At 47.3% G+C, this 14415-nt stretch overlaps 1 protein-coding gene across 1 annotated transcript; it reads right to left on the bottom strand.

Moving 5' to 3' along the window:
• Positions 1 to 4904: 4904 nt before the first annotated feature.
• PRNP (prion protein (Kanno blood group)) lies at positions 4905 to 9936 on the bottom strand. Its single transcript, XM_082779414.1, has 3 exons — positions 9890 to 9936; positions 8889 to 8968; positions 4905 to 7198 (listed from the first exon to the last, which is right to left on the bottom strand). Exon 3 carries the CDS (start codon positions 7194 to 7196, stop codon positions 6429 to 6431), a length of 768 nt encoding a protein of 255 aa, XP_082635540.1. The 5' UTR covers positions 7197 to 7198; positions 8889 to 8968; positions 9890 to 9936; the 3' UTR covers positions 4905 to 6428.
• Positions 9937 to 14415: the final 4479 nt, after the last annotated feature.

Below are 14415 nucleotides of genomic sequence, written 5' to 3' on the forward strand. Positions count from 1 at the left end.
GGGCGTGGAGGAGGCGGTGGTGGTGGGGGGCTGCGTGGGGGCTTTCGCGCTGTCTCCCATGGTGGCGGCACCCCCAGCCGTGGCTCTAAGATGGCAGGGGCCATCGTGGCTGGTGCTGCCGCAGGGTATGGCATGGGGCTCCTTGGGCGCCCGCGGCCATCCCGTCTTGGCCACGGCCCCCCGGCTGCCCGGCAGCCTCCGCTGGTGGGGGGGTTTCATGCCCCGGTTTGGCCAGAGATGGGGGCCAAGCGGGGACCCCCCAGCCGAGCCCCCGGGGAACAGCGCAGTGGCATTGTCCCCACACTGCTGCTGGCAAATGCCATCTGCTTTGTCAGTCACAGGATGCAGTTCTGAACATCAGTGTGGGGAGGGGGCATGGGCACCTGGATGACCCCCACTGACCTGAAGCTGTGGAGATTTACTGGTGCATGACTGTGCTGGGAGGTGGGATGGGGCTTGGGGGGAGATGGGAGGATGCTGCTGTCTTGGTTTCCCCCACTGGCATGACGGGACCCTCTGTGAGCAGCTGGAGCCAAGCAGCCATCACCACATTCGTGGCCACCTTGCAGCCAAATGGATCCTGCAAACCTATCAAGCATACAATCAAATCAAGCCCTGCAAGGAAGTGTCAATACTTGCACCTGGATGGTGGCAGGCACCACTGGATCCGCCCCACCAGACATGGTGCTTGGGATCTGGTTTGGCACTGAACGGCTTTGCAAAAAGATGCTCCTTCCTCCCCAGAAAAGAGCACAGAGACTCGATGGGGACATGGGGCTCCAAAATGATCCCCTCTGACTTGCAATAAAGTTTGGCCTAGAGACTGCCTCTTGCTCCATTTTGCAGTATTGGGGCATACCTTCTTGCACTGCAGATTTGCTTGTGTCATGGGGAGTCTTAAACCAAATCCATCATATTTAGTACCATCTGCAGCCTGGGAAGCCTGCACTGCTAAGGGACATTGCAGAGAGGGTGACACTCAGGGTGATCACGTTGCCTGGGGACTAACTCCTGTCGCATCTCTCCAGCATCAATATGGTCAAATCTGTCTCAGTCTTTAGCATCCCCTGTCCAAAGCATAGGCAGCAGTGGGATTGTCCCTTCCCTGGGGTGTAGGGGCTCCCTGCTCCAGGATTTGCCCTTCGTGGATGTTTTGGGTTTGCTTTTCCTCCAGGCCTTTCCAGCAGAGAAACTGATGCAAATCCTCTCTGATGTCCTTCTGGGAAAAGAGGGATCCTTTTTCCCTGGGTCCTGCATTTTTGTCTCTATTTTATGTCTTGTGTGGTTAAACCTCTCCAAAAACCTGGTTGAGCTGCAGCAGCTGAGCAACCACTGCAAGCAAAGAGGAACCAAGCAAACTATTGGGGATCCCCCCAAAAATCAATGGGGCAGCCTCATCTTCCTGCAAGTAAGGACAAATATTGCTGAGCCTGGTTTTCTCATTTAAATGGTGCTGAGTATGGTTTTTTGTCACCTCTTCTCTGGCTTAAGACACAGCCTGGGTAAACTTTTAGGTGAACAAGCACAGCTGTTCCTGTAATGCACTGGGGGTTGGTTGGTTGTTTTTAGTGTGCTTAGGTGAAGTAAGTGATAAGCCTGAATTTACATCTTCCAACCCATGTTTTGCATCCCAACCTGCCCAGGCTAGATGGCAGGCCCATACCATGAACAGCCTCCACTCAGCCATCTGACTTGCAGCCTGAATTCAGAGATTCCACAGCTTCATGCAGTCCCACCTTGTTCTAGCTTTCTTCCTCCAGAGGGTATGCAATACATAGGGACATGCACCACCCCTCTCCCCAACCACCTTTTTATGAAAGCAATTGCAGGCGAGGTAAGGGCATTTTCATTTATTTTGCTCTGAAATAACAACTCCTGAGACATCAGAGCTGCCTTGGGAGGTGTATTTGGGAACAAGAGCATTGCAAAAACATCTCCAGGGCTGCTGTTTGGAGCAGGGGCACAGCTCTGACAGGAGATGGAGCTGTCGTCTGCTTGGCAATGAGTGTCTGGCAGTGATGCATGTCCTGCACATCCCTCCTCCAGCTCTGTGCCAACTGTTAAGCTGTAACATCACTTGCACTAAAACCACACTTTTTAGAGGGCTTTTTTTTTTTTGGTAGAAAAAAAGTGTGGTGTTGTTTAGCTTGCATATGGAATGCTTATTTGTCAAGTGAGGGTTTTACCTTGCTAAAGAGATTTCAAAGAGAGCAGAAAAAAACCTACCCCTAAACTATTGCATTTGCACTTTATTTCTCCTTTATCAGCATGGCAAATCAGAAACACTTTCTGTTTGTTTGGCAGACAAGCTCCATGAACACTGCAGGATTTGCAGTATTTAGCCAATTAATTCAGTGCTGTGTGAGCACAGTGGGTGGAAATAGTTTTTTTGATCCTTCTCCAAGCATTGCCAAAGTCAGTGTTTCCACCTGCCTTGCTGGGGATGGAGCAACTTCATGTACTTTGAGTGAAGTGCAGGAAAAAGTCTGGTTTCTGGGGGGCTGGAAATAACCATTTTGTGTTGCTGTGTGCTGAGGTCACACCTTCCCTTAGTGGAACTTGGGAATGACTCAACTTACCATGCAGATGTTGCTAGCCCCAATATCAGTATACTCATCTTGAAAATGTGTTCTTTCTTTTATATATTCCCCTTCCCTTCCCTTCCCTTCCCTTCCCTTCCCTTCCCTTCCCTTCCCTTCCCTTCCCTTCCCTTCCCTTCCCTTCCCTTCCCTTCCCTTCCCTTCCCTTCCCTTCCCTTCCCTTCCCTTCCCTTCCCTTCCCTTCCCTTCCCTTCCCTTCCCTTCCCTTCCCTTCCCTTCCCTTCCCTTCCCTTCCCTTCCCCTATTTCCTTTCTCTTCCTTCCTTCCTTCCTTCCTTCCTTCCTTCCTTCCTTCCTTCCTTCCTTCTTCTCTCCTTCTCTTTCTCTTTCTCTTTCTCTTTCTCTTTCTCTTTCTCTTTCTCTTTCTCTTTCTCTTTCTCTTTCTCTTTCTCTTTCTCTTTCTCTTTCTCTTTCTCTTTCTCTTTCTCTTTCTCTTTCTCTCTCTCTCTCTCTCTCTCTCTCTCTCTTTCTCTCTCTCTCTCTCTTTCTCTCTTGCTCTTTCTCTCACTCTTTTTCTCTTTCTCTTTCTCTCTTTCTCTCACTCTTTCATTTTGTTTTAAATGCTGAGCTTAGCTGCAGTTTGCTGGAACAGGATCTGGATCCTCTACGCCCAATCCCACAGAACCATGCCTTCACTGCCACCATTTTATATCTATTTGAAGTTGCTCTTGTTTCTCAGCTTGCAATATGTTAATTAATAAGAAAGTTTAATAATGCTTCCCCAGCGTGCAGAGAACAACCATGCAGGCCATTCCTTGGCCATCTGCAAAGACATTTTCTCCACTTCCCCTTGGGGAAGCATCCTGCAACATCTGTCTGGAGACAGAGGGGACGAGCTGCTCCTGTGCACCTTGCACTTGGAGCAATGAGAAATCCTACCCAGGGCCACAAGTAGGGCTGGGGCAGCTAAAGTGGAGTGCTTTGGGGTGCTGCATCTCTTTGCACCCATAAAATGACCTGGGAGGATTCTAAGATATTCAACTGCAATTATTCAACTGCAATTATTTAGGATAACCAACCTGCTGAAGGCTGGATTTGGCTGCCAGCTGGGTTGCTTTCACCACTGAATTGGTGCAGGAGAAAAGCTGAGTAGCAGTCCCAGGGAAGCTTAGGGAAGAGCCAGCAAAGTCATAGGGGCTTTTTATTCCCCAGATCCTCCTCTTCATCACTATTTTTTTGCATTGTTCTGGAACAGCAAGGATGCAATGTGTGAGATCTTGACTTTCTTTATTCCCCCTCATTTTGGTAACTAGCTCCAAATAAGAAAATTTGCTCATTTCCTGCTGCCATCTATTTTTTCATCCCACTCCCCATTTGGGGCTCCTTACCGACAGCCAGAGATAATGTGGTTACACCCAGTAGCTAATTTCAAGGAAGAAAAAACTTTTCCTCTTTCCAGATACCTATGGGAGCTCTCGATCCCTGTTAATGACTTTTTGTGGTTTCATTCTCTGAGCAGGCTGCTTGCACTCAGAAATAATAATCTATTTAGTGCTGAATATTTTTTCCCCCACCAAAACTACGAAAAAGAGTTACTTCGGGGGTTTACTTGGAGCACTGCTTGAAGATCAAATCCTTTAGTGTCCTTGTGGGAAGGGGGTTTTTGCAGTACAATTAATAGCATTCTGCATGGGCTCAAACCAAACCAGTCCAAGCTGAAAACAAAAGCACCATCACGCTGTGGTGCCCAAACCCTTCAGTTCATTTAATTGCAATCTTTAAGCTTCGCTACATTCTAAGTGGCCCAAAAGTTGTGCTGTTTTTTGAACTATGGGAGATTCCAACTTCTGGCAGCAGTAAGTATGGTTTGAGGCTTCATGTGAAGTTGTTCAGGATTATCTCCACTGAAACAGCAAACATGAAAGCTCTTTTATTGGACAAGCAGAGGGAGGAATACAAGGTTCGAATGGGGAGAAGATATCCTGGTCCACAGCTGTTGCTCTGTCTTTATTAGAAAATGTTTGTTGGATGGTACTGAAGCCAGTTGTGGAAGCAGGGAAGGAGAGGTTAACTCAGATTGTGGTTTCTGGGTTAAATTCAGTGTTAAAGGGGAATAACATGCCCACGTGATGGGAGGCAGGGTCAGAAAGGGTAAAAAAAAAGCTGCTTCTATCTGCAGCACTTCCCCCACAGAATGCTTCAGAGAGAGAAAGTGGGCAAGAAGCAGGGAAAAGGAGAAGAAAATTGGGAAAACAGGTGATGAGACCAGGATGTCACCAAAGCCCTGGGATGGGGCATGGGATCTCAAGATGGCCAGAGCTAAAACTGCAAGGAGGCATTTGCACGAAGGAAGCTGACTTGCACCTTCGCTTCACCTGTTTTAATTTGCACCAGACGTCGAACACTTAGAAAAGTACTGGAAGGTAAAATGCAGTACATGCGCTGTTACAAATGTACAAAACAGTTGCGTATCACAAAGTACGTGTTACCTCCATGTCCTGCTTTTGCAGTGAATATCCCAAAAGATTTTGTTGCTCTGTGTTTATGTATATCTCCACTTAGCTTACATTGATGCGAAAATCATTTAGAAAGGTTTGATATCGTCAACAGTGGCGTTCAGTGCCAAAATACATGATATATATCAGATCTATGCAGTGTAAGTAGCTTGACAAGTGTAACTTTACATATGCTACAGGCTATATACAAATCAGCATCAACCAAAGCACAAGAAGCAATAGTTATAGCTGCCGTTGCCATGGCAGCTGTACCATGAGTGTGTCAAACAAATTATTTGTGAAAGGTGGTTTTCCAGCAACGCCAGTTCCTCAGGGTTCATTTTATCAATGCTGCTTGCTGTATCAGTCCAGTTTAGCTGATTTAAATCCCTCCCTGTGTGATTGATCCCTCTGGGAATCCCTTTGGATATATTTTAGCATCCTTTGAGTTACAGTGCTGATGGCAAATGATGACCATGTTCTCAAGGCTGACCTGCGCAAGATGCATTCAACACCCATAGCACTGGGAGAAAAGCATTTTCTCGGGCTGTAATATTGCAGGTGTTACTTTTGGGGGCTTTCCTTGGGCATTCAGGCATTCACACTTGCCACCTTTGGGCAGGCTACAAAAGGCAGCAAGGCTCAGCTGAAAGCAAAGTGGTGTGGGGTGATATTCCAAACCCAGCCCTGGTGGGACTTGGAAAGCAGCTGTGACTTCAGCCTTGCTATTCCAAACCCACTTTTTTTGGGGGGTGGTGTGCTGCTGCAAGAGGTATTTGCAGCATGCCAGCTGCAGCATTGATATGTTCCTATGTACATGGTGAGGGTGGTTTGGGGGGATTAAAGGGTTAAAACTACACCCAGCAGCCCAGGGTCTAGCTTGGAGCACCCCAAAACCCATAAAACTCCTTAGAATGAAAGAGTGCTGAGCATTCATGCTCAGGGTTGCAATACTGGCATGTCCCAGGGAAAGGTGTTTTGGTGTTGTTGTTGCTAAGCGGATTAGGTAAAACCCTGCTTCTTAGCAAAGAGGATTTTTAGAAATGCTCTTGCAGGGATGACGAAGGCTGGGCAAGCCCATCTCTGTTGGGCCCATTACTCTTGGGGTGACCCCAAAGAGGAGGAGGAGGAGGAGGAGGTGGTGAAGACCTGCTATTTTGGGCATCTTACTCCATCTGGGCAGCTGTCCTGTCACAACCAGGACAGGGCAAAATTTGCTCGTGGTTGCCCAAGTCAGAGCCTGTAGGGAGGCAGTGGGGGACATCAGTACCCACTCGCCTTGACAGCTCTTCACCAAAGGTGGAAAAAGTGAGAACAGGGCAGGGCAAACCCCTTGGATGGGCTCAGGGACACGAAGACATCTTACTGTTACATGGCCAGGGTGCAACACCCTATCAGTGTATGGCAAAGAGGGTAGCAAGCAGGAGGAGGAGGGCGAGCCAAGCATCGGCCGGGTGCAGCCGGATGCCCGAGGCCAGGCGGTACTCGCGGTACTGCTGCACGCACATCTCACGTATCACTTTTGTCACCACCTTGGTCTCCATCTCCGTCTCTGTTTGGTTTGCCCCTGGGCCAGCCTCCGAGCCGTTCTTCTTGGCAGCGGGGCCAATGTTGTACTCAGTCACTGTGATGTTGAAACAGTCAGCAACGAATGCGTCCTGTGACACAGGGCTGGTGTAATCCCGGTAGAAAACCCGGTTGGGATAACGCGCTGAGTTCTCGTTCCACCACCTGTACTCGTCTGGGCTGTCGAAGTGGTAATGCATCCCTGACATGACGCGCCCCATGGCGTAGCCCCCCAAGCCCCCCACCACAGCACCTGCTGCTGCTGCCCCAGCCACATGCTTGAAGTTGGTCTTCGGGGGTTTCCATGGCTTTTGGTGGTGATAGTTTCCTCCGCTGGATGGGTTGTATCCCCAGCCGGGGTTGTGGGGGTACCCTGGGTTATGGGGGTACCCCGGGTTGTGGGGATACCCCGGGTTGTGGGGATAACCAGGATTCTGGGGGTAGCCAGGCTGGCGGGGGTAGCTGGGCTGGCGGTGGCTCCCAGTGCCCCAGCCACCCCCACTGGGTTTGCCTTTACCCTTCTTGGAGAGGGCAACGTCAGTGCAGGCACCAAGGAGCAGGGCCACCAACCAGCAGGTGACGAGGAGCCTGGCCATGGCTGCAGGTACAAGGACAAGCAGTGTGTTAGGGGCAGGACACAGAGACCCCCAGCTGTTGTCTGCACCATTTGTAAGCATGACAGGCTTTAGGCTTGCTTGCATCCAAATCATGCATCATATAAAACACACATCATCCCCTTTAATCTAGCTACAGAATGAACAGTTTGAGCTTAAATGCCTGTTTACCCTCCTCTCCCTCCCCGCAAACCCCTATATCTCTACCTTCCCTTGCTTGGAACCTCCTGTACAGCTTCCCATAAGCCACAAGGGCCAGCTCTGCTGCTAACAGCAATTCTAAGTAGTGGAAAAAAAGAATTCTGGGGAAAATGCTTAACCAGACCTAAGGGTTACACTCAGCCCCTCCCTGGAGGTTTTCTGCAAAAGAATGAAATTCACTGTGTTTTGCCCAAGTCCCTCTTTATGCACAACAGACCTTAACTGAAAACCAGCTGGTGGTGTCTTTCTGGTTAATGTGTTTGCAAAGCTGTTTACTCAGCATTTTGCTGCTGGCATCCCAGGGGCATACAGGATGCCAGGAGGCCCTTACACTTACAGTAACTGGTGGGAGGAAGAAATGCCACTTTAATGAGCTGTTATCTCCCTGTGAAACAGTGAAGGAGTCATAAACACCAGGTCTATGCCTTTGGGAAACACCTCCTGAACCGAAAAACCCCTTCAGGTGCTGCATGCAGTACAAAGGAGCATCAAGTTACTGCAATCCTCATGATCAGTAAGAGTGTCCAGTAATACAAAAGGGTGGACAACACGCTGGGCATGCTTTCTGGCTCATCTTGCAGCAAGAAGCAACTGCATTTTAGATCTTGAGTGTGTTTTTTTTTGCAGGCATTAATGGTCACAACTAAATCTAAAGACAAGTTTAATGCAGATAACAGATGGCTCTTGTGAGATATCGCTTTTAACAGAGCAAACACCCACAACAGTTTCCTCTTGAAGCCAGTACTCTTTCCTTTTGTATATCAGCTAAGGTTTTATGCTCCATGAAAAAGGACACTAATCTCTCTCTCTCTCTATCCAGGTAGTAATGCCCTTTTACCCCACAGAAAATTCTGGCCTGAGACAATCTAGGAAATCTTGAATTGGGGAACTTTAACAACAGCGTTTTGGTTGGGATCATTAGCAAGAGTCTTAAATAACAGAACAGGGAGGATGCAGTGAGCTGACCCCTTTGATGAGGAGAAAATTCAGTCTTGGCAGCTGTTTTTCACCAGGTTTGCTGCTTTCCCAGTCCCACAGTACCCACTTGGGAGCAAAGATGAGATCAGCTAGTTTAAAAATAGCCAGAAGACATATCAAAAAATTTGGATGGGCGAATGCTCCCTTGGGATCTCAAAGAAGGATTTGGAAAATAGGGAAAAAAAGAAAAAGCAGCAAGCTGGCAGCTCGTTTTAAGACATGTGACTTCCTGAAGCAAGTTGCAAGGGGTGGAAAAATAACCCTAAGACACAGCCTTGATGAAAACAGGTTTTGGGAAAGCCCCAAACGATATTCCAGCCCGGCAGTACCGACCTGATCCCCTAATTGTGCTTCAGCTCTGACAAACCCGGGCGGGGGAAGGGGGGTTTGGTTGCGTTTGCACAGCTAACTACTGAGCTCCTCAGGTGGCTGAGCTTCTCCCTTAATAAACACAATTAAAACCCTGCAAGAGATAGGGAATGTGGATGCACTTACCTGGGGGTGAGGTGTCTGGTCTCAGTAGCTGCTTTCTCTGGTTCAGAGATAATATTTATGATGTGACTGATCTGAGAAGCCTTGAATGGAGATGATTGATTAATTCAGGTGATTTATGGCACTCAGGGAGGGGTAGAAGCAGGGTTTTATGTCTGCACCCGTGTCTACAACCACGGTGCCAGCATGGCAGAATGGAAGGGGAAAATGGAGGTTGCAAAGAATGACTGCAAACAGCAATTACATGTGTGGGAGTGCGCAGCTGTGTGGGGGGGCTGTCAGATGCAGCTTTGGCCCTGGGGAGAAAAATCCAGTACTCCCTGCCAAAATCACCACAGGCCAGGCCTTGCTACAGTGCCCTGGGCACAGATGGGGGTAAAGGAGAAAAGAGAGGAGGTGGAGAAGGGGAAGGGCAAAGTGGAAGCGCAGTGGGGTGGAGAGGAAGACGCTCGGTTTGTGCTTCACACCGAGCCCCCTCTGCAATGCTGGGAATTGCTGACTGCTGGTGGCACTGGGACGCCAAAAACAGGGCTGGGGGAGGTGTAAGGCATGACAGCTGCTTCCTGATAATAGCATCCCTATCTTTAAGAAATCCCACCTTTTTCTGCCCTCCCCCCCCCCCCCCCCCCCCCAGCACCAGGGAAGCACAGTTTTGCACCACTGGGCCCCAGGCTCCCACAACACCGGGTGAATAAAACACTGGGGGTCGAGCGGGGGGGGGGGGGGGGGGGGGGGGAGGGGAGGGGAGCGACAACATTTTCCCACCAGAATCAGCCCGGAATCGGAATAAACAAGTAGCAGCAAGCAGCAGAGCTCTTCTAAGGCTGGCAGTCTCCTTCGGAGCTGGAAATGCCTATTTTAGGCAGCAAAGGGAGAGCAGCCCTCATCCCCTAAAGCGATTCAGCCGTCAACATCGTGCAGAGCCCAGCGCTGACCATTGCCCCGGCTGCCCCCCTGCCTCTGCCCGGCTTCGTGCCCCCCAGAATCCCTTCCCCGGCACTCACCACCGCCTGCTCGGCTCAGGATGATCCAGCACCGGCCGCAGAGACGGGGGAAGGAATAAATAGCGAGAGGGAGGAGCCGGCTGCTGAGCACAAGCTGCACAGCCTGGCCTGCATCCTACTTCCCCTCGGAGATTGCAGCGTTTTGGGTTCTTCCCTATCTCTCCCGGCGTGTACAAGCAATGCAAGAGGCAAAACTGGAAAATTGCAGCGCTTGGCTGGTTTATTCAAGAGTTGTTTGTATTCAGTGATATTCAAGAGTTGTTTGTATTTGGGATTTGGGGCCTGGTTAGAAAGCTCAGTGTCAGGGCTCTGGGTGTCACAGCATGAGAAGCTAAGGAAGCTTTTAGCGGTTGCCATTTTTATCCAAATCCATTAGCTTGTAAAAACCCATCCACTGTAAAATATACAGAGAGAGATACTCTACAGCTTGATGGGTAGAGAATAAAATAGACTCAGACCGACGGCCGAAACGATGGGTCTGTCTTCTGAGTTCATCTTGTTTTGATTGAGTAAAACAGCAGAGCAGTTGCAGAGCTCCTGTAGATGTGTGTTTTGAGGTATGCCTGTATCACAAACACTAATTAAAAATGATATGTGATGCTCATGACAAGCTTATATAGCCCCCTTTGTTTGGAGGATAAAGGAATGCATGGTATAGTGCGCTAATGGCTCAGGCATGTTTTTCACCTGGCCTTCATTCCCATCCTTTAGGTTAGGCTACAGTAAAAGGGTTGAGTCTCTAGCACCCAGGGACACTGGCACAGTGGTTAGGAGATGCAATTGCACCTTGAAGCTAATTGCACCCAGATGGATTTCTGCATGGCTGCCCTGGTGGTGTTGCCACCACTGGATTACACAGTCCATCTGGCCATAAAGAGGACTCCCAGCCCCTTGCTCCATGTGCTTCTCTATCCATCTGACCAGATTATATTTGAAAAAAAAAAAAAAATAACTTCTGTCTGGCAGGAAGTGGGTTGCACTGAGTGGTTTGGCTGTGTGAGCTTGACATACATATTCATTTCTATATGAAAAAAATAAATAACTGTGTCAGGATTAAGGTCAGCTATTACAGGCTGATTGAATATTTTTCCTGTAATATGTAGACACATTCATTCCTCTTGTGGGTGCACAGATGGTTCCTGATTCCCTGGGTTTGGCTTAAGCACTCATCATTGGACTATCTATCTAAAATCCAAAGCATCTGTGAAGGAAATACAGCACCAGGGACTGGACGGTTGAGATCAATCCATCAGTGACTTCTAAAAAACAAAATCTCTCCACCATAATCTGTTTCAGAGGAACTTCTCACCTTGTTTGGGGAAATAGAGAAACTCTGTTGGATCCCAGCTACAATTAGAACAGGACCAGCCAATTGATTTATTTTATTTTACTGTAGAAGTTAGCAATACTGAAAACACCCAAACCGGCATGCCTGCAACATCTCTTTAACAGAGCCACACAAACTCTTTCTTCAGTGTTCTCTGCTTTAAGAACCCTGGGGTGAAATTTCTACTGGCAGCAACCTGAGAGCTGTATCGATCTGTGCTGGAGGTCAGCTCTTCTTCATCTTCACCCTCAGCCACAGCTTATGCGGATGCAATAATGCAATGTTAAGTGAGGAGGGAGTTGGTGCCAGGCTAGAAAGCATTAATGGGCTGTTTTTTCTTGTAACAAATAGAAAGCACTGACTTTGTTTTAATAATGAGAGCCATGCAAGAGCTGCAAGAGGACCCGGATCCATGTGACCCTACTTCATTGCTTCTCATTGATTATTTTTTTTGTAATTCATGCACAACACTTCAGTTCACATAGTGCACTCTGGCAATTTGGCTTGCTTGGGGAAGGCCACAGCTTGTAAATGCAGGGGAAGGCATGAAAATAGTTTGCATGAGGTTTACTGGATTTAAATTTTTGGGCTGATCTGACAGGTTTTGGAGCTGGGGATGAGAGCACCAAGTCTCACAGCCCATCCCTGTCCTTCAGTTGCTTCCTGGATCTGGGAACACATCTGGGCTTGAGCTGGCTCAAGCACAGTCACTTCATCAGGAAACCTCTTTAGAATAGAATAGAATAGAGAATAAATTTAGTATAGTTCAGTTGTAAGAGACCTTCAAATACCATCAAGTCCAACTGCCCAACCACTTCAAGGCTAACCAAAAGTTAAAGCATATTCTTAAGAGCATTATTCGAATGCCTCTTGAACACTGGCGCATCAGTCATGGAGCTCAAAACATGGAGCATCAATCACCTTGCTAGGAATCAGCTAGGAAAGCATTCTCTCTATAGCAAATGCTTTAAACCCTTCAAGAACAATAATAGGTGCAAACAATCTTCCCTTTATGTGCTTGAAGAGTTAATGAAATGCATTTTTGTATTTGTAAATTGGTTTATTTTCTGGTATCACCACTGAACAACTTCTTATGTAAAATGCTCTAATTTGGGATTTTCTTAAGAAGGCAATATCTCAGTGATATCTGGCTCCTGCCTTAATGAGAGCAGAGGAAAGGCAACCTGGGGAATAAATGGGGCAATGGCAGTGCAGAGAAGGAAAGCACTGGGGCAACTGTACAAGAGAAAAGGACAGATGCCATTCAGTCAGACTTATTTTTCCATTGTTCAATTAAAGAAAAAAAAAAAAAAAAAAGAAAAAAGACCTATTAAGGGATTTTGCATAGGGCTTCATTGCACATACAGGGTAAAGCTCCACCAGGGTTCAAGTCCCTGGGGACCTCAGGAAAGACAGGTCCCTGCCAACAAAAAAGAAATGCCACACTGGGCCCATTTTTAGAACAAAGAGGTTTTCCACAAGGCTCTAAAGAAATACATAGAAATCTTTACTTGCACATTTATTCTGCATTGAAATGCATGAGGGGAAAGTGCAGCTCATGGATGGTGTTCCTCTTCCACTCTTGAGTGCAGTAAGATTTCCTGTTAAAAATAAATAGATAAAAAGACTGTACAAATTTGTAGCCCTTTGCCATTGGTGGAAGCAAGCCATGATGCTCCTTACAAAACTGGTGTGAGCAGGACACTGAATGCATGCACCTCCACTCTATCACAGGCAGCAAGTGCACAACCTCTGATCCTGTGGAGGAGTAGTCACAGCCAATTCCTAATCCTGGAGGCAGACAAGGACACAAACGACCCAAAAAATGTGCCAGGAGAGGAAACACAAGGGAAAAGCAAACAAAGCAATTTTTCCAAGTGCCATCTCATGCTGTTTCCAGGATTTTATTTTTTAACAGATGCAGCTCTGTTCCAAAGCCAAAAGCTGGAATGGAAAATGAAAGAATAAATCAATTCATACCTGCCCCAGCAAATGAGGCTGCCTGTAGACATGGTTCTGGGGCAGGGGGAGGAATTACATCCCCCATGTTTGTATCACCTTTGGGTTGCAGGTCTCTGCAGCACATCCTTGCAAATCACGCCGCAGGCAGATAGTGCTCAGGTACTGATGTGACGTGATGCTGTGGATGGGAGGCTTCTATTGAGGACATAGCTGGGTGAGCATTGAAAGACGTTACTGCTTTTTGCAAATAAGTGAGGTAGCTTTCTTATTGTGTTTCCAAGCCACAGCTCAATCCTTGAGGAAGCAAGTTAGCTGAATTAGTTGAATGTGAGCTTCTTTTGGAGAACATGCTCTACTATTAGACAACTATCTTAAAAGAGCTATAAATATATAGCCACTTGCTACAATCTGATTAGAAGTATAAAAAGCTCTGTTGGTGTACATCTGCTATTCCAAGCAGGGGCATGCCTAAGCTCTTTACAGATAGGGGCATCCCTGACTACAGGCTGATGCCTCCTCAGTGATACACTGCAGCTTTAAAACATAATCTGCTAGAAGTACAATCCCCCAGAATTTGCAGGAAGTGGCCCTGCTGGGGCTAGTGACATCACTCAGGTGCTGTAACTGTTTTTATTTTTTAAATAGCTGCTTTTTTTTTTTTTTTTTTTTTTTTTTTTTTTTGTGGGGGGAATATTTTTTCATTTTGGAATAAGCATTGGTAATAAAAGTTCTTTGAAAGAGGAAAAAAATCAAGTCTGGGTGCTGCGAGCAATAGCTAGATGAATTTATGGAGAAATCAGGCTACATAGATAAGTAAATCACGATCCTTCAAGGAAGAAGCTTGCTGTCTGAATTCAGATTCAGTGTGATATTTTGTTTAAAAATAACTTGTCCTGTGCCTCTGGAGAAGCTGCCATGGGACACTCAGGGTCAGCACCTTTGGAGTGAACAATTTGCTTCTGTGTCTGGGAGCATGAGCATGTAGAAGAACCGAAATCTTTAACAGAAGAGCACATTATGTCCTTGCCTCTCAATAACTTGCTTGTTTGTTTGAAAAGACAAGGGCAGGCGGCATTTGGTCTCTTTTAAAGCTCTGTAAAGCTGCAGGAACAAATACTCAGCCAGTGATGCTTTAATCCAGCTTCCTGTAAATTTACTCACAGACCTTCCCCAAGTAACACAGGACTGACCTGTTGGATCCTGTGCAGGAAAAGCTGAATATCTTTACCTTTTTTTT

The sequence above is a fragment of the Aythya marila genome, assembly GCF_965140915.1.
Source record: "Aythya marila genome assembly, chromosome: 26".
NCBI classification, from domain to species: Eukaryota; Metazoa; Chordata; class Aves; order Anseriformes; family Anatidae; genus Aythya; species Aythya marila.

Excerpts from the sequence above, each read along its gene's own strand:
- PRNP (XM_082779414.1), bottom strand. The coding sequence starts at position 7,196 with ATGGCCAGGCTCCTCGTCACCTGCTGGTTGGTGGCCCTGCTCCTTGGT.